The following is a 27509-nucleotide window of genomic DNA, read 5'->3' as shown; positions in this document are numbered from 1 at the left end:
ATCCGGGCATATGACTTTGCTTGCTAACACCCCTCCAGTCCCTCCGGTGGTCGTTGTCGCTCCTGCGGAGACCGCAAGTTCAACGTCCCGCGGTGAGATGGAATGGCTCAGCTGAATAGGTGTGGTAGCTTCATAAACCAGCACCCCACTTCGGCTAAAATTACATATCACAGTGACTATAACCCTGATAGAGATCGTTCGTCGAAACCAATCGAGAGCAATTACAGGAACACCCTTAGCAAGCTGAGCAAGCTCTCAGCGCCTTGTGAATCATATCTTGTAGAGCAGTTGCGTCTCAAATAGTCGTAGAAACGGAAGACATTGACAGCAGTGGCGTCCCGGAGGCATATCAGGATGACTGTCACACTGTCTACAAAAGACATCACCCATATGCATCAGCTTTCACGAGCTGGTGCTCTTCTGGGCGTTCGAGAGCACCGTGCGGGCCAGTTGCACGTACTCGGCCGCCAAGCTCACGTCCCCGCCCTCCGTTTCGGTGATCTTCTCCCAGTGCGTGACGTCGCCGTCGACAAGCGTCCACGCTTCCTCCTCGGAGTGCTCCTCCACCCAGCGCACGTACTCGGCTTCCGCCCAGCCGTGCAGTTCGTGAGGGAGCGTGATGGGTGAGCGCACGAGGATATGGTGTAGCACGATGAGCGGGGGTAGCCCGACGGTGGCGTTCGGCGACGCGAGCGCCGCGTTATCCAGGAAGAGCAGCTGTCTAAAGTGCACATTCACGTCAGATGAGACGTGCACTACCATCAAGCGCAAAGACGAGGACGCACCGCATGGCGCGCAATGCACGATAGTCCTCTCCCACGCTCTCCCAGTCCGCGCCGCGCCTCCCGCTCTGTGTCTTGTCGCTCATGAACGCGCTCAGCGCGAACTCGAGCTCGGTCATGTCCGTCGTCAGCTGTAGCTTCCCGCTTTCGCCCAGCGGCTTCGCGATCGACGCGTGCAGAACGAATGTCTGAATCACGAATCGCACCGTCGCGAGCACCCACTGCCGGCTGACCTCGGGTACGTGGTACTGCGCAAGAATCTCATCCTTGATGAACGCGAGCTTTTCGACGAGGTCCTTCATGTATGGAGAGGCGCCGCCGCCCATAGCGGACATCGGGTCTGTGGAGGCGGCAAAATCCATGCGGTGGAGCTTGGCTATGATTGCGGCGAGCTCGCGGCGGATGGAGGCTAGGAGAGGGTCGACGATCTTGTCGAATGTGTCGTGGAGTTTCTGTGGGGGACGACGCTGATCGGTTCAGTGTGCTATGCGGGAGGGGAAATCAAGTACGTACATCGAGGACTGGTTGGAGGATCGACACGACCTTGTCTGGGTACTCTTCTCGCAGTTTGTCCAGTCGCGCCCAAGTATGGTAGACACATGTAGCGAGCGAACTATTCAATACTTGCTGCGCTGTTGCAACGGGGCCGACTAGGCTCGTTGCCGCGCGTTCTCTCGCGATCTAGTATGTGGTGAAATCAGTAATGGTAGCAATGTGATTCAAGCGGACAAGGAGACTTACTAAGCTGTCTAACCTGGTGAACATTAACTCTAAGCTCGATACCGCATACCGAGCGACAGACTGCACCAGTATTGGATCGAACTTGGCGGAGTCGAGCTCGTTCGCAACGGCACGAGCGATGTTGATCCCCTCGGATGTCCCAGGAGGTGCGCGTGAGCCTCCGGAGAACGCTTGGCCGACGGCCTCGTTGAGGCGGTTGGACGAGCGAGAAAGGTAGAGCGATTCGAAGTTAGAGAGTGCACGGAGGACAAGAATCGTCTCAGGACTGCGACAACATCGTTAGTAAGATTGTTCTTAGCTTGTAGAGCGCTCGTACCTTTGTTGTGTCTGCGAGTATACAGTATCCGTATGCACCGCGATCTTCGTGAAGAACGAATGGAACAAGCGCAGTAGACGTGGGTAGTTCGTGCTAAGGGTTTGCTGAAGAAACGTTGAGCCTACCAGAATGTCAGCACTAACCCTTTGTTGGACAAGTGGATACGTGCATACTTTTCGCAGCATCCCGCGCATGCTTCTCTAATGATCGACCCAAAGACGACCAGAATGTGGTGCTTGGCCTGTTCTCGAGAACTTTCATGGCCTCGTCCAGGAATACGACGTCGGTCACGGGATCGCGCTTGATCCTCAGCACTTTCTCGAGGGTGTACACCTTGACGCAGCAATCCGACATCTCCTCGATGAGGCTCTCGAGGCTTCCCCACAACGCGGCAGTCCATTGTGGGGCTGTCACGCTTGTCGGTTCTGTTCTCACACGCGACTTGTATAGCAGCCCCTGGCCGATTGAGTTTGTTTCTGTGATCGCAAGCGAACGACGCAGTGAGCAGAAGCGTCACTCGGAATATTCGTGAAGATACGAGGCGTACCTTTCGCTATGATATCCTTGGATATTCGTGTCAGGTCCAAGGCGGTTCGTATCCGATCCTCGACTGCCTGACTCAAATCGCTGACCAGATTCTGCACAAGGTCAGGCAACACTCGAAGGTTATGCGCCGTCTGAAGTGAGCTTGCAAGAAGGGACTGGTTCTACAGAAGAGTGCAACAAAGTGTGGTTAGCGGGCAGGTATCATCTCGTTATCCAGCACAGCGGGAAGACCCACTAGTGTCCCGAGGCCAGTCAGGACCATCGCCTCCATATCGCTGGTTATGCGTGCATGTGCGGCATCAACGAACGGCAGATGAGCGGCGACGGCCTTGATTGAGCTGAGGGGTATGTGGTCGCCCGCACTCGGCTCGTCTGCACTGGCTTCACCAACCGCTGGGGGATTCAGCAGGGTCGCTGTGAAGTGGCGTTATCCCGGTCAGTCGATCCCCTTCTCTGATGGTACTAGTACTCGAACATGGGAAGGACAGAAAAGAAGGTGGGACAGCAGAATGCAAAAGGACACTGACTCAACTCAGCAATAGTGAGAGCAGCCTTAGCAATCGCACGCTCCTTCTCATCTTCGTTTTCGGCCAGAGGCGTTTCTGCACGGCCAGCCGATGTCCCAGCTGACGTTGAGGCAGAGTTCGATTTCGCGCTCTCAATTGCGGCAGACGTGTCAGTCTTATTCATCTCCGCCAGCTGAACCTCAAGCCGCCGCACGAGAATGACGAAGCGTGATGTCCGCCGCAGGATGTCGGATGCCTGCTGTATTCGATCGAGCTTGGTAACATGTTTCTGAAGGGATTGATAGGGCATTCGTATCTTGACGCGGAGCCTAGGCATTTGACGAGGCGTCAGTGATCATGCAAGTCAAGGCCGAGGAGACATTGAGACAAAGTATGAATTGTGCACGACCGTTCTAGTACCATACGAGCTGCTATCATGCTCTGGTACACGAAGGTGCCGACCGACACGACGCCATGGGCTCCTAGGACGCCGGGCTTTTCAACAATGGGGTCCGATGAGAGATTTTGCGGTGCGGACCACACATTTGATGGTGGGGACCATCAACAGTTCTTGGCCGCATGGACTATCCGGAGGCGTTTGAGGTGTGGCAAATGGAAGGTCACGTTCAGTCGATGAGGGACATAGAGCCTCTCCACCCTGCTGCCTTGTGGGACGCCAGGGACAGCAGACAACATAAGCGCAGAACACAGTAGCGATTCCAGGGCGATTCCACAGCGATTTGAGGGAGCGCTTCCGCATCGCTCTCACCGTACCAAACAGTGCTATTGAACTGTACTCGCACAACGAAAACAGCGCGGCCCGGGTGCAAGACTTCGAGCGGAGCTCCGCAGATAGTGCAAAAGCAAGCCATGGATGAGGGCAGGACGCTTCCTCGTTGCGAAAATGTCATGCCAAAACATTGCCCAGATGTTTGACTCATCTTGTATCAAGAGCAAGGGTCTCAGGGAGACGGTGCTGGGCTGATCTAGAGGCTCTCCCTTACCTCTGCGGTTCGTCTGGTTTAGTAGTCCGTCCATTTCTACCAAAGGCCATTCACTGTCTTTCGGCACAGACCTGCGTGGAGTCGCTGTGGAATCGCTAGCTATACTCGCTGGCGGAACCGCCGTGCAAGCGCTACTGTGTTCTCCCCGAAGGCCAGTACCGCCCTTAGGCATATTACGCGCTCATGGAGGCGCGCAGTGAAATGGACTGTTGATGACCGCTCAGTGTCTGTTCCGCCTTACAGTGCTCCCGTGAACTTTTTCCACATCGGCGTCCCGAGCGAGCGGAAGACCGCAGACGAGGATCGCTCGAATTGTCCGCGCAAGCAAGGCGGGGTGCAACTCACGTAAAGGGGAGAGGACTCACTTCTCGAGAGAGGAACCGAGCTCGTTTAGGCCAGTGCGGACCGAGCCCAGTGAGCTCTCTAGGCCCGATACCCCAGCAGCCTGCACGAGTAGACTCTCGTGATGCGTGGTGACCTGTGTAGCCGGGTTAGTGAACGTGACACATCCTAGGACAGCTATGGGGGCGCCAGTACGGCGAAAGATACTGCGGCGATACCTCAGTATCACTCCTTGTGGAACTTAAAGTAACACGTGTAGGGATTCTTCTTCTAGAAAAGGTGTATGCGTGAAGTGCGTTACGTCCTCTCGCTCTCGCTGGCCCAAGAGTGTGTGAAGCCGGAGAGTAACCTTGAGGTAAAGCGCAATTCTCCCGGACGCACATCGCGCGTACTTGGTATGCCCGACCATCCAAAGAGACCGTGCCTGTGAGGGCACGGTACGATCTTCCCCAACGCCCTCCGAACACGAGACTACTCACCACATTCTTTAGCTGCTTCTCCACATCATCCAAGTTGAAGGTCAGCTTGGAGATCGCCACAGAAACGTCCTCACTAGCAGGTGCCAAACCCGGGGTCTTCACGGGCTTGGTCTTGCCTGCCTGTGGAGGGTAGGGTTCTCCAGCTAGGATGGCGTTCGCGTAGTCGTTCGGATCGAATTCCGGCAGCACGAAGACAGCATAGTCTACAAAGCAGTAAGCAACAAGGCATGCTACATTGTGAGAGAGACCGACCAGACATTCAAGCAGCTCATGGATCTCGCCGTGGAGGACAAAGGTGAACGAGAACTGTCGTCGCCTCGATGCACAGACTGCTGGATCTCGATCTTATCTAATCTTGTCACGTTCGTGACGCGGCCCCTACTTAGTGTTCCTTTACCTGCTGCTTCTGCGTGCCTCGCCGCCCACCGTCTGCTTTGTCTTCAACCTTCCGACAAGCCCAAGACCTGCGATCTGTGTTGCACTGCGTCTCGCTTCGACGTCCTAGGATTGTGTCTCTCGACATATCCGCCGACTACGGAACAATTGCAATCGCAATTACAGGTTGCGCATAAGACGAGGTTGCTAGGACCGTATCAGCACAAATTTCCAACCGCGCAGGCGACGATCACCAGAAGCCCTTCGTTTCTGTACGGCCATGGCTGATCTGAGAACAAACGAGACACGACCGCGTGACGTCACGTCGAGGGCTATAAGATGGGAGATTACTGGGCCAGATGACTACTAGCAGTCAGCCTAGTCCTTTCCCGTACGCCACAGACAGCTTCGGCTACTCTTCATTCTCACACCTCTCCTAGGGCCCTCGACCTCGATCCTTGCTCAGAGAATATCTTCTCCGTCCTTCCCGACTACAGCGCATGGCCTACAACTACTACCAAAACCAAGCTCCGGGCTGGGGAACAGCTCAGGTACACGCCGCTTTGTCCCGTCTTTCATGTGGGTCGCGTTCTTATACCCCCTCAGTTTCAGTTCGGTGCACCGCCAGTACCCGCTTTCCATCCTCAACCCACTTGTACGTCTCCATCTTCTCTCGATGCGTATAATCATTTCCAAACTGGAGGAACCTGTAGGGAGGGGCTATGACTTCTATAATGCCCATGCCTCGAACCCAGATCCGTGAGTGTCGCATCGGTTGATCGGCGCTCCTCCCTCTTACCTCGATCTTCGATCGTGTCTCTTAGTGGTCTCTTCGACTCGATTATGGGCCGTCTACGAGAAGTAGTCGGCCTAGGCATCGGGCATACCGAGGCTCGACACTGGCATAAAAAGATCTACAGTGGCATGGTGAGTCCGACCCGCCCTCCTGTCACCCACCTCGCTCCCCCAAACACACGCGCAGTTCATTTACTGAGCCCCAATGACGCACATAATTCCAGGTGCCATTGACCCAGCTTCTTCCGGCCGATATTGGCGCCGCCGCCGCATATGAAGCCTATCGCACTTGGAAGTACAATTCCTTCCTCCACGAGCCGCTGAGCGCAGATCGTGAAACACAGCGCGAGGGACTTATCGGCATGGCCATCGCTGAGAGTAAGAGACATGTCCCAGACTGTACGATCTGATGTTAACAGGTTTTCTCGATGACTTCTTATAGCGCAACGCCTGTGGCAGTATTCCGGAAGAGGACTCGATACTTATGGTCTCCGGAACGCGTGCGAAGCTGCCGCGTCGGCAGGGAACGCTCTTGCTGATCGGGTGGGTGTGCTTCCCAGTTGATGCCTCATGGCTCACCGCATTGACATTCTTGTCTCCGGTCATCTAGCTCTTCAACAGCTATGGTGGTGGTATTGGGCGTAGCCCCTCTTTTTCATCCAGCGGTGATCCCTATGGATATGATGACCCCTATCACCGTCACGGGGGACGCAGTCGTCGTAATTCCTTCAGCAACCCTGCTGTCGTCCGCGTTGGGGGATCTCCTATGTTAAGCTCTGCTGTCCCAAGCTACGCCGGTAGTGTCCCCGGCGCGCTCCCCATGCCCATCTCAGGCCAGGCGATGGGTCCAGGGTCGCCGTACGGTGCAGGCATGCCAGGATCCTACGGCGCGTACGGCACGCCTTACGCAGCGTCCTCGCAGCCAGGGCTGCCTGGATCCTACGGGTACGGCTCCGGCAGCTTGAGCGGAAGAGTCTCCCCCAGTCCATACGGCACCCCACAACCCATGGCAGGTGGATACACGTACAACGGCATGCCTGTTGGCGGTTACGCCGGGAGTGCCTCCCCGTACGGCGGAGCCGCCCAGCAGGGCGGTTACGTCCTACCAAACGGACAGACCGCCCCACCCGGTTCGACTATCATTATCAATCACCGCCCTCGTCGCCACTCAAGCGTAGGGAGGCACCACCATCATCGCTCGGGCAGCGACTACGATGACGAGTGGGACCGAGGGAGAGAGAGGGAGAGGGAGCGTGCCGATCGTGAGCGTCACGAGCGCGACAGGCAGCGTTGGGAACAGGAGGAACTCGCACGTCAGCAGTATGGCCAGGACGAGTACGGCAGGTATGGTCGTGTCGGGAGCGGCATGGGTGGCGGCGGCTATGGGTATGGCGGTCGCTACTGAGCGCGAAAGTAGTCAGGTGAGATGAGTGCGTCTGCATCCAAGCTTTAGTACTGCCTCCTCACTTCTCGTCAGTCGCATTCCAGGGTAGTCTATGTGTCAGATGGCGGAGCCACCTGCTGAGACCGCTGTTTTGGAATGTCTGGATTCACATCCGAATTCAAGGATCATACCCTATGCATGTTCATTTCCTTATCCCCTCTCGCAGCGATCACGGTGTTGCTATCTTCGCGATTGCTGTAGCCATGCTTTATAACGTATCACATTCGATCCTTGTACTTGTGCGCATGCTATGTACTCGTGCTTGTCTTGCTTATCCGCTGTATATTTATACGTTTCCTGAGTACTGACCGCTGTACTGTATGCTATGGGATAGTTTTGCCTTAATCGATATGCGCTCAGTATCATCACTTCATGGCCCGTCAAGCAGAATCTGTCACCTTCAAATAGGTAGACTTCCCGTATCGTCCTAAGCTTGCTTCACCCACCACGGCGATGAGCATGTCCATTGCGCGGGGGGCTGCCGATCAAGCCCTCGGGATGACGGCATCACACACGCTCCAGCGAAAAATCTACGGATTACTAGGCACGCATAATGCTCCTTACACAACGCCTAGTTGGTATTATGCATCGGTCATGCGTCATGAGGCCAGAGCTAGGGATGTATACGCGCGCAGCCCGTTGATAGTATTGTACCTGGGGTGTTGTCCGATCGGACAATGTAGCGACTCGTTATCAGTGTGACGGGCCGTACCGCTTACGACTTGACGTCCGATGAGATGGAATGCACAGAGAGGTTTGCAAATATTCGGTGTCCAGAATGTTGTCCGTTACACTGAAGTGCGAAGTGCATAGCGTTCTGCCTAGCCGATTTATATTGTATCCACGCCACGGGACCCTGGTAAGTGCCGATATACGGATATTTGACGTATCGTTACTCGGCATCGGGATATGTGTGTTGAAGATATCATCACGAAGGAGGACGTTCAGGATATAACAAGACAGAAGACATCATTGCAATTATTGGGACGTGGTATATGGGTAGTAGATTTGTCTAGAGGCCAGAGGCTAGAGGCTAGTAGCTACAGGATACAATGAACCATGACATAGAAGTGATGAGTACCTCATTGCATGAGATATCGTCGAGGATACCGAGACGAGAAACGAGACGAAAATGGCGCGAAAATTCCCAGCCGAAAATATACAGAAGCATCCGGAACCATCGCAACAACACTGCTCCATACAGCGGATAACCATGCAACGCGATGGACGCTCCATGAATGCAATATAAATTGAATACCCTGACGTGTCCTTGACATCCGGCACGAGCCGCAAAGCCACGCTCGCAGAGGTCCCGATTCCCGATGGGCCCGTCTGCCAGCGTTTCAGAGAGAACTCTGCATCAACTTCCCTAGAACGACATCGCACCCCGCCGAGTTGCCATCGACAGCTAGGCTTCCATTGGGTGCATGGAGCTGCGCAGCCGACGCCCAAGTAGCGAGTACGTACGGGATGCCGGCCGCAAGCACAGCCCAGCCTCCCGCCATAGTTAACAGCGGTCTAGAGCGCTAAACCTGCGGTGGGAAGCCCGATACATTCGCAGATTACCACAGCGAAGGCTGCTCATACGCTGCGGCTGAGGAGTGCTGGCGGCCCAGAGTCGAGCCCGAGAGTGCGACAAGCTCCATGGCAAGGAGGGTGCGTTCAAGCAGCTGGATCCCTTGCCAGGTGCTCTGGAACACACGTGCACTCTGCGGATCGGAGACCCGCGTGAGCTGGGGCAGGGTTTCGTTGGAGATGCCGAGATCCGCCGCGAGACGCGTCACCATCTACAGATGACGTGTTGGGGAGCGAGTACCCTGGTGAGCGGGATGTTGGTAGGAGTTAGGGGGAATCGACGTACTCGGGCGTAGTCATTGAACATGGCCTGCCTCCCCCTCTTGTATTCAACCCAAGCTAGTAGCATGACCGCGTGCAGCGTCTCGATCGTAGTGTGTGCCCCTGGTAAAGGGATGAGACTCTGCAGGACAGGTGGTCAACGCGGCGAGAATGTGACCTATTGTCTCCCCTTACCTTCGTTACCTGACAGTAGACATCCGACGCATTCGCAGGTCCGATCTGCACGATCTCGTTGACCGTAGAGAAGCTAGTGGCAGCAAGGTGAACAAGGCAAGGGAGGTAGTCGAGATCAACAAAGCGTACCGAGCGGCAGATGCGGCGATTGCGTTGGCCAGTAGTGGCGACAGTCGCCTGTGAAGGAACCGCTCGCAAATGTTCCCCGACGAAAGGAACGGATAGGCCGGTCCCAATTTCTCGAAAAAGACGGTCAGGAATGACATCATGAGGTTCGGGTGTGGATGCTGATGATCGCTTGCATCGAACAGTCCAAGTAGTGGCGAGGGATAGGAAGACAATTGGGGTAGCTGCATACTCAAGTCGGTACCAAGCATATCGGGACTGTAGCGGGCTGATGACCATGGAAGTGGCTGTATGGGGTCTTTCCTACGAGCCTCGATCAGTCCATTGGGAGGTGTGAGGCATAGATGAGAACGAACGCACCACGTGGGCATAGACAACTGACAGTCAAAGCCACCATTGAAGTCCTGGAGTTTATTGTCGAGGAAGCTAATGCCCATGTCATCCAAGAATGACGGGGAGTAAGAGCGGTCGGGGCTGCTGGACGCGCTACTGCCCCCACGAGAGAGGTGTGGCGGGGTTGGTCCGCGAGAAGATGTCGGAGTAGATGCATTGATTGCAGATAGGTGTGCCCTGTTTTGCCCGTTGGTGGAGGCGTCCCGTAGTGCTGATCCCGCGCCGGACAGCATGCGGGTGCGCTCGGCAAAATACTGCTCCCGGTCGCGGTACAGACAAGCAAGATTGGCGGAACTACATGCCTCGCACTTGCCAGAGGCGGGCTGCTGGACACACTTGATTTTCTTCACGCGACTGCAGAAGGAACGTGGGGTTAGCGAGTGCTGCGTGCTGAGGCGGCTATGGCACAAATACCAGTGGTCACAAGAAGTGACGAGGCGTGGACGTTTCTTGTTCGTCCGAGTGACCTGGGGCGCTTCAATCACGAACTCGAGATCAGCCATATGGAGGACTGCAGAAGTGAAAGGGGATAGGACTCCAGGCCGAAGCACTGGGAGGCTTTATAAAACTGCGGACGGACCGTCGCATATTCAGCGGCGTCAGAGGAAGCCAGCTAATCTTCTTGATCGTCTGGTAGAGAAAGACGCCGTGGAGAGCGCAGATGGAACCCTAGCCATGGGGCACTGGAGAATTGTGAAACCTGCCGTTCCGCGGGGTAAGACGCGACAACGTCTCAGCGCTCGACCGGGCGGGTCTGGTTCTCAGTCGATCCCTTTCAGAGCTGTGTCGCGAGGAGGACGTCTAGCGCTCTGGTGCTGATGGGAGGGGCCGATCCGATGCGAGAGACAATCAGCAACCACGCGAGGGCAACACGCCGTCCGAAGCCGCATGGCTAACGGCAGTACTGACCATAGTATCACAACCCCCGTGAAAACCGCATTACTGGCTGTGAAAAACCGCCGGCACTGCCTCGAGTAGCGATAGCTCATTCAGCAGAATGCTTGAACCGATGCACATTGTCAATCGTCGAGTTATTAAGCAGTCGATGGCTGAGGTATGCATGCACAATGGTAATACTCGCCTGGGTCGGGACTCGGTCCACATGTTTGGGTCGCTTGATCAACCCCGCCATGAACGGGGCTTACGTGGTGGCAAACCTATCCGAATATGATGGCTGGTCAAAAGCGTTGACTTTGTAAGCTGCGGCCGAATTTGAATTTGTACGAGGGGTCGTTGAAGCCGTCGCCAAGCTGGAACGCGCGCGCTTAACTCCTGCGAGCCGCATTTCCAAAAACGGAATGTGCATAAGCAAGCCACCCCGATGGGATCTGATGGGAACGGCGTGCCAGCAGAGGCGTGATTCCGAGAAGCGTGACTTTGTACTACAAACTCGTCGGATGCCCTCCCCGCCTCGATGCCAAACTCAAGTCATGTCGCAAATGGGCCTGCTCGTTTCAGCTCACTTGGGCACGCGCCACTGCGGGGCTCCCCCACTAGCCGCGAACCGCCCGTCCATGTCGCCTCCCTGGCGGAGAAGAAACGGCTATGGTGGACCAATGCGTTCATCAACGGCCTCTTCATAGCTGGATGGTACGCCGCCGTACGTCTCACCCGTACACCGCACTGAATCACTGCCCCTCCAGGTTCTTCTTTGCCACACTCCTTTCGGTGTACAACAAATGGATGTTTTCACCGGACCGTTATGGCTTCCCATCACCGTTGTTCGTTACGACCGCCCACATGTGGGTGCAATTCGCGCTCGCCTCATTGCTCCGGTATACTCTGCCTCGGCATTTCCGACCAGAGCAGATTCCAACCCGCGAGGATTACATGTAGGTATCATTTAGCCCTGATTCAGGTGCCTGGTCAAGGACTCGTCTCCCTCTGCGTAAGACGAGTTCTGGAGCGGGATATCCTATCGCAACCGCCGTGCGCAACACATCTACGGGCTTGGTGGCTCACCGGATCATGCTTTGTGTACTCAGTTTGAATCGCTTCTCACCCTTTCTGTTATAGCCGTAAAGTTGTACCCACGGGCATCACGACAGGACTAGACATCGGACTATCCAATCTGTCCCTGAAGCTCATCACATTATCATTCTATAGTAAGCTGTTTGTCGCTATGACGTTACAATTAGGGCTATCCTCATGCCGTCGTGCCAGCCATGGGCAAGTCGTCATCCCTTGTCTTCGTGCTACTCTTCGCCTTCCTCCTTCGCTTGGAGAAATTCTCATGGCGACTTATCGGCGTCATCTTCCTCATCTGTGCTGGTGTCCTCTTAATGGTTGCGACGCAGACAAACTTTGTACTGGGCGGCTTCCTCCTCGTTATCTTCGCCAGTGCTCTGGGCGGCCTGCGCTGGAGCCTCACTCAGCTATTGCTGCGCAGCAAAAATATCGGGATGAACAATCCCGCCGCAACGCTCTTCTGGCTGACTCCTATCATGGGCCTCACGCTCGCCATTTCAAGCGCAGTATCCGGCGATTGGGGTAAAGTTTCAGGCAGCGACTTCTTCGCAACGCCCGGGAAGGCCTTCGAGACCGCGTTCTTCCTAACCTGTCCTGGCGTTCTCGCTTTTTGCATGGTTCTCAGCGAGTTCTAGTACGTCTCTACTGCGTCTCTAGTCTGACTACCGTGATGACCGCCTTTCACATGACAGCATCATCCAGCGAGCCGGTGTCGTCCCGATGTCCATAGCGGGCATCGCGAAGGAGGTTACTACGATTATATGTGCTGCTTGGTTCTTCGGCGATGAACTGACCCCGCTCAATATCACCGGCGTAGCGATTACGGCGTGTGGTGCGCATTAACGCCCGATGTGCCTCTGATAAGTTCCAACCTGACTAATGCTTGACAGGCATCGGATTGTATACCTATCACAAGTACCAGAACTTGATGCATTCGGACGTCGCGCTAGACCCTCACGGAAATCCCCTCTCAGAGGAGGAGGGGGTTATCTTAGACGGCGACGTGGCTCTTGAGAGCGGTGACCTTGCCGAGCGGGAAAGGCTGACCTCAAATATTGACGATGAAGACGTCAATGACGAGGACGAACGACAAAATAGAGTCAGTCCAAATCTTATCAATTTCAGCCACCTGCTGATTTTGTCCTGTCTGCAGGTTGTGAATGCGGCGCATGATGCCAACGAGCAGTTGCTGTTCGCAGTTGAAGACGAAGAAGACGAGGACGAAGATATCCCTTCGAAGCACAGGCAGCGCCTAGACTCCGTACCTCCTCCATATCCAGGAAACGAGTCTGATGTATTACACGACGTCTGGCGGGGGCATGAGGACATACATACTTCATAATACCATCATATAATCAGGGGGGATGTTGGTTACTCGGTTCGCTATTTTGCGTCTAATCTATTCACCCACGAGGCGCGTAGCTTGGATATCCGCGAAGGCTTCGTCATCGACTGTCGACGGGAAGACTAAGGTCTGGTTACTCGTATCGCTAGGATCTGGCGCCTCTTCGTTGGCGGAGAAGGGGTTCAAGTGAAGTGTAAGCGCAGCAAGCCGTGGTGCCGGTGCGGCACTGCTATTGGGACACCGCACTTTCGGGTCGCCTTGTTTTCCAAGGCATAGCACACCGCCACACTTAGCCTCCGCCAGGTGCACGTGGCAAGTGCTACGACTGGATTACGGACAATGCATTGCTGCTGACAAGCAGCTCGTCATACATGACAAAGTATAGCAGATAGGCATTGTCCAAGACATCTTGTAACATAGCGCACGGGAACGTCAAAGCATGCTAATTCACTTCACTTCGTTCCGACCCCGGATCACTGCTCTGCCGTACTGTCACGAAGACTGTAAACTGACTATAAGGCGAGATGCCCCTACAAAGCAACGGCCTGCGAATGAAACTGCCGTCAAAGGGTCCTGAGGGGATTCCCGAGGAAGGCACGGCGCTTCGGAGATAGTGGAGAGCCCGATGTAGATACTCGGGGGGACAATCGTGACTACAGAGGGGCAAAAAAGCACTTCATACACCGTTTATCGTGGCGCCATTTTGGCCTTCAGGGGGCAGCCCTGCAGACTGAGGGTCCACCGGGACGTCGGCTGTGGGTGCAGCGATGGAGATCCGACTGGGGTCCCTCCTAGCCATCCCCTCTTGAGCCAACTGAGTCAACAGACGTGTGAGGACCTCCTTACCATGTACGCCAATGATCGAACTGCTTCTGATTTAGATACTCCCGCCATTCGTCTTTGCCGATCTCGGTCCTGAACTCGGGGTGTTGGAGCAGCTCTAGATGATGGAGGGCGTGTGGATACCTAACATCAAGGCATCAGAAGCATTTCACAAAGATATCGCAACTATCGACCCACAAGATGAACCGAGCGTAGTCCTTCTCCTTCCAGTACAGTAAATACTTCAGGAAGTTGATAAACGCGGGCTGGTTCAGGATGCCTTGTTGCGCCAGCGAATGCAAGTAGAAAGGATTTGCTAGCGACTGAACAAATTCGAGCTCAAGCTCAAACCGTGCCCTATTCGCGCTCCGTGCATCTGAGGGTGGCTCGGGCTGAGACATGGTCAAGCCGTCCGACGCCAAAGCGTTCGCTTGACGGTGGTTGTTTAGCCTAGAGGCCAATCGCAAACAAACAACCGAATTAGGTAACTTGGAGGGTCACATGACCGGCGCGACGCGTCAGTCGGAGCGTGGAGGCCTGCCACAACGCATCCGACACTTTCTGTTTCTCATTCACGACCGCCACCGACGACTGCAACGTTGCCGTAGACACCATGGCCGCAGACGACGATACAAGTGGCTGGCAATTGACCGAGTCTGACCCTGGTGTCTTTACGTGCGCTCGAGGACGCTTCTAAACGTAAAACTCGATCTCACGATGTGTTTGCAGGGAGTTGCTCAAAACCCTAGGCGTACCACTTGTCGTCGATGACCTCTATTCCCTCGATGCGGCCACGCTCACAGAGTTCCAGCCCTTGCACGCGCTTATCTTCCTCTTCAAATGGGTATCAACTGAATCGGCCGAGCCTTCCGTCGGCGGGCAGTACGATCCGGACTTTCCCGGTTTCTTTGCCCACCAGGTCGTCAACAACGCTTGCGCTACGCTAGCGGTGATGAACGCCATTGCGAATATTCCTGGACTCCAGATGGGCGCCCAGCTTTCGGAGCTATTCTCGTTTACGGCTGGCATGGATCCGCAGACTAGTGGCATGGCCATCACGAGTTCGGACTGGCTACGCGAAGCACACAATGCCCTGTCGCCGCCGTCAGCGATTTCGCTGGACGGCTTGGACCTCCCGAAGTCGACCGAAGATGCATACCACTTTATTGTGTATATCCCTTATGCGGGCTCTCTCTACGAGCTTGACGGCCTCAAACAAGCTCCTGTGAGCCACGGCGCTTACTCTGAAGCTGGCGAAGGCTGGGTTGCGAAGGCTAGGTAGCTCAAATTGCCTTATCGGTCCGGTGTATTGAACTGACCCATTGATTGCTCGGTGATAGGGAGGTTATAGAAGCCCGCATAGGGACTTATCCCCCGGGCTCGGTGAGTACTAATCTCCTCGACTCGTTTTCCAACATCTAAAGAGCAAATGATCCCTATCCTGTAGCTTGAATTCAGCCTTCTTGCTGTCCACGATGACCCCTTACCCCGCCTCCAAGAGCAGCTTACCCAACTGCAGTCGGCTGGTCGGCAGGCAGAGGCCAGCGAATTGATGATCAGACTTGCCAACGAAAACTCCAAGCGAGAGCGGTGGGCGGTAAGCATAATATTGAGCTTGTATCCCATTGTTCTTCTGCGTGTCTTGACACAAAGTTTCGTCGCAGTTTGAGAACAGCCTTCGGAGACACAACTATCTAGGCTTCATTCACGCACTTCTCCTCAGCATGGCGAAGGCAGGCACCTTAGATGGTGCTAAAGAAGGCGCGAAGAAGGCTCTACAAGAGCGAATAGAAAGGAGGAGGAAGGGCGAGGCCATGGACGAGGATTAGTCGTACATTGTTGCGTACATTGCATTTCTGTCTCATACAATGTCTTCGACAATTTCCTCAGGGTGGCCACTCGGTGCTGGGCTCGAACAGGATCACGAAATATCTACAAGTAGTAGCTTCGCCATAGCTACTGTGCGATGTTCTCGCTGCTTTGCATAAGCAGCGGACTAGTCGAATATTTGGCAAGCATGTTCACAGCTAGCCGCGTTATGCGATATCGTCGCGCGCTCGATCGACTTGAGGCGCTGTCGCGCACGGCATAACCCCCGGGTCATGCCCGTCGATATTTCGTGATAGAGGGCGCTTGACTTCTATAACGACTGTCAGTCTAGGCTGTAGAGGTTTACCAATGCAGTACATACTGATGCCCACGGCTACGTAGAGCACCCATTTTTGCGGCACTGCATTTGCTTATGTCGTCGGCCTATTCCTATTCACTTTGCCGCCGGCCTGTGGCACTGATTCCAAATGCTGTCAACGCGTGCTCTGTTTTGTACGTATGCAATTGATTTTGACAATGCCTTGCATCGAGTTCGCAGCTCGGGCGGCAAAGACTCCCCGGACCGATGATTTAGCCTACTCCGCGTCTACCGGATTCCAGGTGACGGCACCGTCTTTGCCATTGTCTAGTCCATCAAGCAGCTCAATGTCTTCCACATCGAGTGAGAAGTTGTACAAGTCCGCGTTCGAGCGGATGCGGGTCGTTGTCGCTGACTTCGGCAGCGGCACGTAGCTATCGAAGTGCCATGATGGTCAAATCACCAGTCCCAAGGTCGGAAAAGAAGAGCACGACGCTGCCGAAGACACTCACCCCTTTTGCAGGGACCACCGCAACAGGATCTGCGCCGGTTCTCGCTTGTGCTACGAATCCCTCGCAGTTCACGGTCTGCCCCCAGCACGCGACTGTCATGCGTCCATGATACTCACCTTCTGGGCGAGTCGCTCAATGACTGGGTGATCGAGCTGTCCACGGACCAATGGGGAGTATGCCTGGACGACTATGCCCTTTTCGCGACAGTACGCCACTATGGGACGTTGCTGGCAAAATGGATGAAGCTGGAAAGACAATCGCATATTCCTCGTACATGAATTGTCACAACCGACGGGCGTCCGAACCACTGACCTCGATTTGATTCACCGACGGCGTCTTTAGACCGGCGTTCCGTAACTCCTCTAGGTGCTTGATCCCACTGATGGGAATACGCAGTGTCGTCATACATGGACATCGAACGGCGAGGCTGAGAGAACTCACAAGTTCGAAACGCCGACTGTGCGTATCTTCCGAGCTCGTTGCGCGTCAAGGAGCGCGCCGTATGTTTCTAGTCGCAGATCCCGCCCCTTGAAAGGGTCATGGATCAGGAAGAGATCAATATAGTCTATGGAAGCATCTTCAAATTCAAGACCGCTCTCCACGCAGGCACAGCACATGCCTACTCCTAAGCGTTCCAGTGAGACGTCTACTGCATGGGAAGTCTTCTCGTATCCATGCGTCTTGCTGATGCACTTCGTTGCTGCGCAAGAAATGGAAGTGATGCTCAAGTGACCACTAACCCAGCTCGCGATCAGGACAGCGTACTGAGAAAGACCTCCTCACGGGGCAGACCGCTCGCACGGAGGGCACTTCCGACGCCGGCCTCGTTCCTATACGCCTGCGCAGTATCCACGAGCCTGCGAGATGCACATTCATTCCGCCGACACGACTGCCTCGATAGGAAGCCTGACGACCTACCTATATCCAGCGCGAAGCGCTTCCAGGACAGAATCGTGAGTGGTGTAGTTTTGATACACTCCAAATCCCAGCCGCGGCATATCGTAACCTGTTGGTAAGCATAGTCAATGCAAGACCCTTCTCGGGCCGGGCGTCCAAGTTTTGTGATAGCCTGAGCGATTGCATTCACCTGTCGACAAGCGAATTGATGAGGTCACCGCAAGCGTCTCTACCGACATGTAATGCGATTGAATCGACGTAGTAGCAACGGTTGTATGATGATACCGTGTTCGAGTCTTGACACGGGTATAGAGTCAGCAGTGGCTGTCAGAGATAACATGTAACAAGTCGGGCGGTCCGCTCATGGGCGGCTAACGTTTCCTTCTCGCCGGCTTTTGCGCTGTGGCAGATCGTCTCAGCTCAATGGTACTACTAAGATCTCATAGCTTGCCAGATATCATGTTGAAGTCTACATTAGTTCCGTGTGTTTACAGCGACCTCGTATCTCATATACTGTGAAACCTGCACACGAATGTCAGTCTCAGCTGTACGGTGGAGACTACAAACTCTACTTCATGACCATACACACGTTATAGATGGACGACAGGTAGCCATGATCCTCAAACATTCAACCGCCAGGACGATGCGGTATTGAGCAAGTTGTGCATGGAATAAGACGGGAACAAATGTCTCAAGACGGGTTCTCCACCGCCCGGTCAATTGAGGAGTTGCTCCCGCTGGCTGCGCTCACGCGTTACGTCCAGCCACCCCACATCATAAACAAGACTCAGAAGACCTAATTATCGGAGTGCCGTCGGAAGATCCAGAAGCCCAGAAGGTGGTCTGTAAGCCGTCCAGGTAAGCTGACAAATGTCACTACAAAGAACAGCTTCCTACAACGAGGGTTAGGGGCGAAAGGAGAGGTGAACCCCTCATGGGCTATTTGCCCACAGTCTATCCCTCGTTGTAGTCTCTACGATAGCCAACGATGCAGCGATGGCTCGAGAAGCACGCATGCATGTTATTCTACGGTAGCGGACCACGTAAAACTCAGGACGCGCATGTACTATCGTGTTCTTGAGGTTCTACGGGGAGTAGTCGCGTTGAACACTCGTAGAGTTTAATACTCTCGACCTCCCACTCCGCCACTCCCTACCCCGCCCTATGACAGGCCTGAGTCAGTCTAGCCAAATGAAAAGGTCGTCAGTTTTCGGATTTCGAGCGCCGCTCGGCTGCTGCACACACGAGGCTACCAAACACCGCGTCTCGCGTACCCGCCGGCTGCAAGTCCGCATGGGCTGGAGGCTTCATCGGCACGCAAGGAGCGAGCGAGCTGAATACTCGATGGCGCACACACAGAGCTATTTCAAGGCGCAGGCCGGACAAGTACATCAAGAAGCACATTTTAAACGCATTACTGTCCTCATACAACTGCGTAATACACTTTCCAAAGCCACCTATAACGTCCCTTGAGCTTGCTCTCCCTTCTCGCATCATCCGCAAGGTCGGCCGCTTCCTCCTCGTGCTCATCTCGCTTCAGATCCACAGTCCTGACGTCGACGGCGTCGTTGTACGTCAGGAAGTCCCATACGCGACGGGACAAGCTTTTGCGGGCGGGCCCTGATGCTACCTGATCGCCGGTCGGAAGAGAGACAGGTGCAGACGAGGGTGATGGTCGCCATATGAGCATCCACAGCAGGTACATGACGAGCATGACGGGGATCTCGATGTAAAACGACACGAAATCGACGGCGGAGAACTTGGGTATGACCGAGGACCACCCTTGGACTAAACGGCCACACCATGGCATGAGCCGTATGTTTCGCAGGAGGGATGGGTAACTCACCAATAATAATTACAACCACCGCAATCACCACGAAGTAAGGGCCCCATGGCCACGTCCAGCCAGCCCTGAATTTCATCTCACTGAGGGGGCGACCCTGGCGCACCCAAGCACGCCGGAACTTCCAGCTGGCCAGGCCGATCGACACCCACGCGATCTGCGGCGAGCGAGAACCATGAGCTGAGATGTATATTGGCTAAAGGGGAGGAGACACACTTGGTTTGAGACGCCGACGATGTTCTGCAGCCAGCCCCACAGCTCGCCGCTGCCGATGAAGCTGGAACCAAAGCAGAGGATACTGATGCTGCTTGTCGCTAAGAGGGCATACAGCGGGATTCCAGCAGATGTGGTCTTGGCAAAAAAGGCAGGAGCCTGCCGAGGCGTGATCACGGAGAGCCCATAGAGTACTCGTGTCCCCGCGAACAAAGCGTGGTTGCCAGCGGACAGCACGGACGTCAGGATCACTGTATTCATGAAGGAGCCCGCTACGTCTGTGTACGATATTAGCAATCATGGTCACGACTTGGGTAGTGTGTTCACATACGAGATCCAGCCAACTGGAAAACGATCGTGAACGGCGATGTTGTGACCGCTTTATTCGACAAGTTGGGGTAGTTGTAAGGCACTGCGTTGATGCGCCAGGAGAGGTTGTCAGTATGGTGGACAAACTGTAAGGACATGAGTATGTTCATGTTGTAACGCACCGTTTAGACCCATCAGCAGGATACTGAGAATATAGAAAAGCAGGATCCTGAGAGCCGTTTGCAGGAAGTTAGATCAGATGCACAATGTGCTACAACCTTGTACTCACCGCCAAAACACAAATTTCACGACTCGAGGCATATTGCGAGACGGGTTCTTCGTTTCACCAGCAGTGATACCGAGAGACTCAGTACCGCCATCTGCCGACATGTCAAGAAGGAATGCATTCCGAGGTGCGTAGTGTACGTACAAGCGAAGCTCGCAGTCACGAACACCCGCGCGAAACCACCAAAACCACCCACGAAAGGTGCACCAGGTATGTGCCAGTACTTCGCTCCTATGTACTCGTGCGCTTGGTTGCCTCCCACGTTCACAACGATACCGAGGATGATGAAGATGACGACAGTGATGACCTTCAGAGACGCAAGCCAGTATTCTGCAAGTATGCATAACACTCAACAGCCGCGTTCCGCGGCGAGCACATGGCTACGCACCTAGTTCACCGTAAGCACGGACGTGGATTGAGTTGACCGCGACAAGGAAGACCCAGAAGATCAAACTGACGACCCAGGTGTGCCAGGTTGTCCAGTATTGGAGGACGAGCTGAGCCGCTGTCAGGTCCGACGCAACCGAGACGGCATCGTTGAACCAATAGTTCCAGGACAGAGCGAATCCGTAGGAAGGGGAGAAGAACCGGGTGGCATAAGCATTGAAGGAACCTAGCAGACTCACGTTAGATCACGTCTTCAAGACCAAAATCCGCGAAATTGTGATCCTCAGATGGCTGATGACGCTGCAATACGCGCCGTAGTGGAGGGTAAGCAGGACAGCGTGACTCACCGGCAACCGGGTATTGCGTGGCCATTTCTCCCAGCAAGAGCAGGGTGATATAGACGATGAACCCAACGATGCCATAGCATAACAATATGCTCGCCGGCCCTCCTTGTGCTAACGAACGCCCCGTACCCAGAAAAAGACCCGTTCCGATCGTCCCAGCTATGGCAATCATGGATACTTGTCGGGCAGACAGTTCTCGGTGCAAGCCCTGCCTATCCACCGGCGGGACTGGCAGCGCTCCGACAGGTCGCTCTGCATCTCCAGGGAGTGATTCCGGATATTCGGTGTCGGTCGTCGAGGCTGCCTTGGATTTCTGCGCGTCGAAGCCAGCGGGGGGAAGAGGGACGGTCTCCTGATCATGGTGGCTGGAGGCAGACATGGCCCAACGTCTGAGTTTGAGCATGTCGCAGATCCGGCTTGTAGAACGCGGACAAGCTTCTCGTGGAAAATGCGGCGCCGAGAGGGAATAGAAAGCACGAGGCACGAGCCGCAGAAGAAGAAGACATTATGTAGAGCACAGAGGACCCTGTCAAGTTTTCTGCAAAGACGCTAGACATGAGGCGGATTTGTGGGGAGATGGCGCAAGAACATGATCCGACGACCTTAGCCGCTCGTTGCAAGGCTCTTCAACACCTCCGACAACGACTTCGGTCAATGGCGTAATGTGGCCTCCGCAGCGCCATGGCTCCGACGTACTCCAGATGCACATTCGCTGCCACAATACGATATATGAAGGTGTCCCGATTATTTGTACAGGTATGTTACAGGCACACATGATTCCGAAAAATGTCTGGGAAGATGGGACTGCTAACATGCCAGACAGTGCAACCGCGGTTTGTCACAGACCATTCCAGCTATGTACGAGCATGACATCTACTCAGGGACGGAAGAGCGCGCGATTCCCTTCGAGCTTGATGAACCGTATGTGCTTCTCACCCTCCTTGTCTCCACTCAGACTAAGAGTGGCAAGCCGTGAGCCACAATAAAGCACAAGCAGTGAACTAAAATGCTACGCACGAAGCTTGAGCAATGATCACTTCTGGGATACTGCTACCAGGCGGGGTGAACTCAAGTTCTGTGCTGAGCTATCGCATCAGGTTAGCATGCAATCGTGCCGTATACGGAACGAGCAAGCGGACATACCACATCGTGTTGCAGTAAGCAATCGTTCCCCTCCTGTTCGACCTTCACATCCTCGGGAGTCCACCTCTTCTGCAAGGCTAGGAGACCTTCCTTCAAACCTTCCCTGTCCACCGGATGCCCACAGATGGTCCCGTGAGCTGTGCTTGTGAAGTACTGCTCGAACCGCGTGGTGAAAACGTCCATAGGCCCAGGACCAAGTCGCATGCCCCCATGTGGTGGCATGGAGACATGTGGAGATGCCATCAGCTCGCAGAGACATTCAGAGAGCCAATGGCTAGGCGATGTCGAGATGGAATGGCTAGGCGGTGTCGAGATGGATGACATTGCGGGGATTGAGGTAATTCGGAGTAAATGTACAGATATTGTGGTGTATTGAAAGAACGAACACTCAAAAGTGTTTTGCTCCTATATATACATCATGGCTACTTCCCGAGAGTGTTCGAATCGAGACCAGCCGAAGACTTGGACTGGTTCTAGTGGAGACATCTCGCGTTACAATCTCAGGGGCCGAAGTATGCAATCGGATTGGATATTAATGTGAGCATACGACACTGGGTCCCGTCCAGTCTCTTGTACGGCCCGCCGTGTAGAGGGCGAGAGTAGTAGTCTCGAGCTGGCTGGAGTTGAGTGGGTGACATTGAGTGGGGCCGAGACCTAGATCCACGGTCCCGTAAGGCCGATGCGATCATTAGACCGAGCATAGTCTCAATCTCCAGATGTCGGCACCGCACACAGCTTGAAGACAGAATAGAGATCAAGCGAAATGGGGGGTTGCTGAAATTCTCGAATGCGGTTCCTGCTCTCCGGACAAACATATCCATCGTCACCAGATCAACATTTCACAGTCGCACCCTGCGAACACCACCAGCCGGCCATACCCTACGGATACACCAAGAGACACGTCGCATCTACGAGTACCCTACGTCGTACTCGCCCGTCTCATCCGCAATCCTCGAGTTGGGATAGGTCTCGTAGATCGAGTTCCTCCCAACCACGAAGACGGCCCGCCCAACAGCCCCCACCATCGCCGCGCGCAGCGGGTCCAACACCGGCACCTTCGCACCTTCGAGCGCCCGCACCGTGTACGCACTGAGTACGCACAGAGAGACCGCCCACACATGGCTGACCGGACGACGCACCGCCGGAGTCCAGAAGGACGGCGTCCACCGCCTCCTCAGCTCTGTCGCCGGCGCGAAGCTCTTCGCTTCCTTGCATGCCCTGTAGCGGATGGCGAACGGGATGATGTACACGGCATACAGACCGATGACCTGGGCGTATATGAAGAGCGAGGCGATGTTCGACATCGTGGAGAAGGACGTCTTGACGAGGTCGCCAGAGGGGTCAAGCCGAGGATAGATACCGGCGATCCAGCGGAAGACAATGTGCGCGAAGATGAAGGTGAAGTACCGGCACCAACCCCAGGCGCTTAGGAAGGACAAGGGCATGATGATCTTCCCCAGGAACATGAACCTCTCGTAGGATTCTGGTGCTGGACGCAGAGGGACGGTGGGCGAGTGCTCCTCACCGGTAGGCGAGAGGTCGTCCGGCTTATTGAGTAGGTCGTCGCCGGCGGTGTCGGAAAAGAGGGAGCTCATGGTAGATTGTTGCCTGAGGTGCATGTCAGATACCACCGTCGAGCTGGTAAGAAATCCGGTGGGGACGTACCAGGCTGCTTGGAATGGATGGCGCTGTATTTTCACCGCGAGAGTGTCGAACTTTATACAATGCAGTCCTCTGTGCCAGTGTCTCTTGCTCAATATGGGCTACGGTACATCTCCGACGCTAGAACTCATGATCAAGAAACTCGTCGCATTCACGAGGTGAGCTCTTGGACATTGTTGAGACGTCTTGCTTTGTCTCAGAGAGACAGCGAGAGGCGGTGCAAAGCCCTAGGGGAGAGAACATCTGATCCATCAACCCCCTCGTGTTCGACACGAGGAAACAAGCATCGACCGGTGTAGAGAACAATAGCTGATCGGACTGAGCGATAGCCAACTTGCGCGCGGTCCTCATGCATGATCAGATAGAACAATGAGAAGAGGGAGGCCGGTGTTCACACGCACCTTCCACGCCCATCTGCGAACCCCCGAATGCGCCATATCATACATCACCAGGCTCCTAACCAGATGTCTACGCATAACATGGAACGGCAACGACTGAAATTGCGGATAGCACGGTTAACAACACTGCGATAGCACGAGAACAAACCGAAGTAGACGTTTGAGGGGGCCCGGGAGCCAGGAATGGAACATTTCTGTGCCGCGGTCGCTACTCTTCGTCGCTCTCGAACTCCAACGCTTGGTATTTGCGGGCCTTTTTCCCAGGGTTCGCGAGCGACGCACCCTTCGCTCTCGACACGGCGGCTGCTCCGTTCTCTATATCAGGAAGAGTGATTCACATAGCCGAGCGAGACGCATGACAACCAGTGGCGCGCCGCAAGACGAGCGATGAGAAAGACAATATGCATCAGAAGATACAAGACAGAAATTATCAGAAGCCCGCACGCCAGTAAGGCGGCGGACGAGCGACTTACTGGGCATCAACTTCGCCGGAGTGGTCATGAGGGCGTTCTGTTTGCGTTTCGTCTTTGCCAATTCGACCTTGAGGGACTGTATCTTTTCCTCCGCCGCTTCAAGCTCTGCTTTCCGCTTCTTCGAGCTACCCGTAGCGATATCATCTCGCTCTCTCTCCTTGCCCTTCTCCATGTTCTTGGCTCGCTGTGGGCTGCTATGCTTCGTCTCTATAGGCGGCTCAGGACCAGGACTAGGTGTCCGTCGTATATGCTTGTTCCCAGGAGAACTTGAACCTGTTTTCCAGCTATAAGCGACCCTGCACAGACTCAATCTATGCATTACGAATTTCACCAGCTGAAAGGGCCTTCGGCGGAATGTCGTACGTTGACGAGGATAGCGCTGACGGGTGGAGGCGACATCGTCGGGACTGAGCCTGCAGCGCAATCTAGTAGTGGGAAACCCGGATGATGGCAGAACAGGGAATGTGGTACGTGGATTGAGACATAGCCACATTGTGTTTAGGACCATCCTACCAATAATTGCATTCCGAATAACGTACCTCAGCGAAGACTTTAGTGGCGTATGCGGCCGCCTCCTCCGCGGAAAGTTCAACCAGTGGAATCCGGATAGGCGTCTTCGCAATCGTCCGGATGACCAGCTGTTACAGGTTCCGCGTCGGCTTTCAGCATGCACGAGCGGACAGTACGCAGGGGCATGTGGGAGCGGGCTCGGTGGTGTCCATACCTCAATGTCGGCGCCCGTTGCGGGACTCCAGTCTCCCACAGTAATGTTGCCCTGCACGAACGCGTTCGCGAGGTTCTCTACGAAGGACTCCAGGAGAATGGAGGACGTCTGCCGACCCTGCGTGGACGTATGTGGTTCAGCATGTGATGGGAGACATGGCCGGCTGCATACTACTGTGTTGCGAACGTCTTTGTCTGTCCACCTTCCAAGCCACCATCTTCCCTGGTCTCCAGTTAGGCCAACGTGGACCGTCCAATTGTCGTCATCCACAGAGGACAGCACCACGAAGCGCGCGGAACCTTGGTAGACAACTTGGATAAGCTCGTCAAGTGGCGTGAAATGGGGAAGGAGGTCGGAGTCAGACATTTGTTTGTCGAACAATTCCTCGTCGCATACGAAATACTGTCCAGAGACAAAGGCGCGCGTAGGATCAAGTGCACCCCGGACAACAAACGCGAGTTTGAGGATCTAATCTAATCTCTCGGAAGATCGGCCCTGACTTGTCCTGGAGTCGTGCAGATTCCCCCTGAGGTTCTTAGCAATCACATCTACCTCTGTCAGACAGTGTCTTGGGCAAGTCTGACTCACAATTGCCTCCTGCAGCTCTGCAGCGTAACGAGGACACGAGGATCCGCCCCTCCATAGCTTACTACCTCGGGAAACACCCGAAACTAACCAGAGCCTGGTCATACTCTAGCCTCGAACGCAATGAAAACACGCGTTGTTCTGATCGGTATCGGGTGCGTATCGCTTGCTTTAGAAGGGAAGCAGACATTCACCGGATGGCAGAGGGGCAACGTGCTCCGGGAAGACCACTCTGGCGAAGCACCTCCGACGTATATTGCCTGACAGTGTCATTATACACCAAGATGTATGCATATGCTACTACTGGCAGGACAAGGGACGAGGGGTACTGACAGAACCATCCATCTCGACTTGTAGGATTTCGCACCAGTTTGTGGTCCATCAAGTTGTTGCGGATGATTCATACGATCGAGCACGTACTTCTGCAGCCTCAAGAACTGGTTCCAGTGCACCCCATGTATGGTGTGCAAGATTGGGACCGCGCAGAAGGCGCGATAGAATGGCCCAGGATCATCAAGGCACTAGAAGAGGTGAGCCTCCTCATACCGATCGGAAGCAATCAGCAGTAGTCGCTAAGAACAACGTAGGTCAGGCGAACAGGAGTGATACCCCCAGAGCATGTGTCGCACGACCATCTCAACGCGCAGAAGGATGTGCCCATAGACGAAACTACATTCCAGAAGTGGAGAAAACGGTTCGAAGAAGTAGAGCAGGAACACCGAGAGAGGGGGGAGGAGGTCAAGTGGGTAATTGTGGATGGATTCCTACTGTTTTGGGAGCCGGTGAGTCAAATTGTGGACACAGTACCTAGCCTGGAATTGACGAGCAACTCTTGCAGCAAGTAGTTGAGAAGCTTGATCACCGCATCTTCCTCCGGGTACCCCACGACGTCCTCAAGCAACGGAGGCACGAACGGCATGGGTACCACACTGCAGGTAGGAGCTCGTCCCTCCGCTGTCCCCGCGGCGCCCGTCCTAACGCTCTTCCTCCTTTCCGCCTCCCCGACCTATCCCGATGTGTGTCTCCGTAAACCCGCACCCGCGCTCTAAATCCGCCCTTTCGCCGCCGGCTGAAACGCGCACTGCGATGAACCGCCCATTGGAATCCCGGAGCTCAATCTGATCCAGAGGGCAGCCTTTGGCGCGATCCGCCGAATTACTGGGAGCAGATCGTCTGGCCGGCATATGTCGCCGCGCACGAGCAGATTCTCGAGAACGGGGACGTCGAGCACGGGAAGCCCAATGGCAAAGTTCCGGGGCTGCTGCTGTTCGAGGGGCTTGAGGTGGGCATGAGCGAAATGGTTGAACGGGTGTGTAGCGTGCTCGATACAGGGGCGGTGGGTGGAGATTAGCTGTACACAGGGAACATAGACTTCATTTTCTTCGTGAGCTTGGGATGGGATCGTTCCTCGCGGCGGAAGCAACGGAGCAATGTGAGGGTAATTTGTATTGGGGAGGTTCACGTGTCACACAGTATTGGCGACAGTGGCCACGTGTGACAATGCATGACCTAAACCAGTCAATGGCCGAGATGGGGTTTGAGCTGCGCAAGTCGCACACAACAGGACCTGATGCTAAAATGAGCAAGGAG

The 27509-nt window shown here is 54.8% G+C and overlaps 11 protein-coding genes across 11 annotated transcripts; 4 read left to right on the top strand and 7 right to left on the bottom strand.

The window, feature by feature from the left end:
• Positions 1-131: 131 nt before the first annotated feature.
• DICSQDRAFT_91922 (uncharacterized protein) lies at positions 132-4998 on the bottom strand. Its single transcript, XM_007369542.1, has 12 exons — positions 4969-4998; positions 4717-4919; positions 4261-4373; positions 2913-3220; positions 2621-2799; positions 2387-2546; positions 2013-2315; positions 1840-1960; positions 1524-1788; positions 1296-1463; positions 786-1234; positions 132-721 (listed from the first exon to the last, which is right to left on the bottom strand). The coding sequence occupies exons 1-12, from the start codon at positions 4973-4975 to the stop codon at positions 403-405; spliced, it is 2595 nt and encodes an 864-aa protein (XP_007369604.1). The 5' UTR covers positions 4976-4998; the 3' UTR covers positions 132-402.
• A 546-nt stretch (positions 4999-5544) lies between these two features.
• DICSQDRAFT_140187 (uncharacterized protein) lies at positions 5545-7685 on the top strand. The gene is made up of 7 exons (XM_007369541.1): positions 5545-5642; positions 5698-5746; positions 5805-5850; positions 5916-6018; positions 6111-6264; positions 6329-6429; positions 6497-7685. Exons 1-7 carry the CDS (start codon positions 5592-5594, stop codon positions 7289-7291), a joined length of 1299 nt encoding a protein of 432 aa, XP_007369603.1. The 5' UTR covers positions 5545-5591; the 3' UTR covers positions 7292-7685.
• A 1207-nt stretch (positions 7686-8892) lies between these two features.
• On the bottom strand, positions 8893-10383 carry DICSQDRAFT_129360 (uncharacterized protein; the record flags this gene model as incomplete). The annotated part of the gene is made up of 6 exons (XM_007369540.1): positions 8893-9117; positions 9192-9308; positions 9362-9434; positions 9491-9790; positions 9848-10234; positions 10295-10383. The coding sequence occupies 6 exons, from the start codon at positions 10381-10383 to the stop codon at positions 8893-8895; spliced, it is 1191 nt and encodes a 396-aa protein (XP_007369602.1).
• Positions 10384-11294: 911 nt separating this feature from the next.
• On the top strand, positions 11295-13247 carry DICSQDRAFT_111405 (TPT-domain-containing protein; the record flags this gene model as incomplete). The annotated part of the gene is made up of 7 exons (XM_007369539.1): positions 11295-11470; positions 11524-11712; positions 11897-11985; positions 12044-12482; positions 12541-12680; positions 12739-12947; positions 13002-13247. The coding sequence occupies 7 exons, from the start codon at positions 11295-11297 to the stop codon at positions 13188-13190; spliced, it is 1431 nt and encodes a 476-aa protein (XP_007369601.1). The 3' UTR covers positions 13191-13247.
• A 345-nt stretch (positions 13248-13592) lies between these two features.
• Positions 13593-14423, bottom strand: DICSQDRAFT_183054 (SOH1-domain-containing protein). The gene is made up of 3 exons (XM_007369538.1): positions 14214-14423; positions 14040-14159; positions 13593-13984 (listed from the first exon to the last, which is right to left on the bottom strand). Exons 1-3 carry the CDS (start codon positions 14414-14416, stop codon positions 13870-13872), a joined length of 438 nt encoding a protein of 145 aa, XP_007369600.1. The 5' UTR covers positions 14417-14423; the 3' UTR covers positions 13593-13869.
• Positions 14424-14600: 177 nt separating this feature from the next.
• Positions 14601-15932, top strand: DICSQDRAFT_163297 (uncharacterized protein). Its single transcript, XM_007369537.1, has 5 exons — positions 14601-14690; positions 14745-15293; positions 15356-15398; positions 15463-15612; positions 15680-15932. The coding sequence occupies exons 1-5, from the start codon at positions 14629-14631 to the stop codon at positions 15842-15844; spliced, it is 969 nt and encodes a 322-aa protein (XP_007369599.1). The 5' UTR covers positions 14601-14628; the 3' UTR covers positions 15845-15932.
• A 393-nt stretch (positions 15933-16325) lies between these two features.
• On the bottom strand, positions 16326-17859 carry DICSQDRAFT_157228 (Aldo/keto reductase). The gene is made up of 9 exons (XM_007369536.1): positions 17743-17859; positions 17574-17661; positions 17421-17512; positions 17275-17355; positions 17097-17220; positions 16968-17034; positions 16772-16900; positions 16656-16705; positions 16326-16577 (listed from the first exon to the last, which is right to left on the bottom strand). The coding sequence occupies exons 1-9, from the start codon at positions 17789-17791 to the stop codon at positions 16421-16423; spliced, it is 837 nt and encodes a 278-aa protein (XP_007369598.1). The 5' UTR covers positions 17792-17859; the 3' UTR covers positions 16326-16420.
• Positions 17860-18947: 1088 nt separating this feature from the next.
• DICSQDRAFT_140179 (uncharacterized protein) lies at positions 18948-21889 on the bottom strand. The gene is made up of 9 exons (XM_007369535.1): positions 20938-21889; positions 20592-20816; positions 20348-20533; positions 20207-20297; positions 20100-20146; positions 19940-20020; positions 19612-19886; positions 19399-19552; positions 18948-19340 (listed from the first exon to the last, which is right to left on the bottom strand). Exons 1-9 carry the CDS (start codon positions 21335-21337, stop codon positions 18976-18978), a joined length of 1824 nt encoding a protein of 607 aa, XP_007369597.1. The 5' UTR covers positions 21338-21889; the 3' UTR covers positions 18948-18975.
• Positions 21890-22032: 143 nt separating this feature from the next.
• On the bottom strand, positions 22033-22401 carry DICSQDRAFT_68883 (uncharacterized protein; the record flags this gene model as incomplete). The annotated part of the gene is made up of 1 exon (XM_007369534.1): positions 22033-22401. The coding sequence occupies one exon, from the start codon at positions 22399-22401 to the stop codon at positions 22033-22035; it is 369 nt and encodes a 122-aa protein (XP_007369596.1).
• Positions 22402-22846: 445 nt separating this feature from the next.
• Positions 22847-25710, bottom strand: DICSQDRAFT_91904 (uncharacterized protein). Its single transcript, XM_007369533.1, has 8 exons — positions 25506-25710; positions 25335-25451; positions 25150-25248; positions 24942-25035; positions 24611-24883; positions 24141-24452; positions 23743-24072; positions 22847-23685 (listed from the first exon to the last, which is right to left on the bottom strand). The coding sequence occupies exons 1-6, from the start codon at positions 25698-25700 to the stop codon at positions 24346-24348; spliced, it is 885 nt and encodes a 294-aa protein (XP_007369595.1). The 5' UTR covers positions 25701-25710; the 3' UTR covers positions 22847-23685; positions 23743-24072; positions 24141-24345.
• Positions 25711-25906: 196 nt separating this feature from the next.
• On the top strand, positions 25907-27338 carry DICSQDRAFT_140176 (P-loop containing nucleoside triphosphate hydrolase protein). The gene is made up of 7 exons (XM_007369532.1): positions 25907-26074; positions 26124-26205; positions 26277-26288; positions 26348-26449; positions 26507-26701; positions 26758-26854; positions 27047-27338. Exons 1-7 carry the CDS (start codon positions 26043-26045, stop codon positions 27268-27270), a joined length of 744 nt encoding a protein of 247 aa, XP_007369594.1. The 5' UTR covers positions 25907-26042; the 3' UTR covers positions 27271-27338.
• Positions 27339-27509: the final 171 nt, after the last annotated feature.

The sequence above is a fragment of the Dichomitus squalens genome (assembly GCF_000275845.1).
Source record: "Dichomitus squalens LYAD-421 SS1 unplaced genomic scaffold DICSQscaffold_51, whole genome shotgun sequence".
NCBI classification, from domain to species: Eukaryota; Fungi; Basidiomycota; class Agaricomycetes; order Polyporales; family Polyporaceae; genus Dichomitus; species Dichomitus squalens.
Note: the sequence above shows the minus strand (reverse complement) of the source record. Positions and strands in the feature narration are given on the sequence as shown.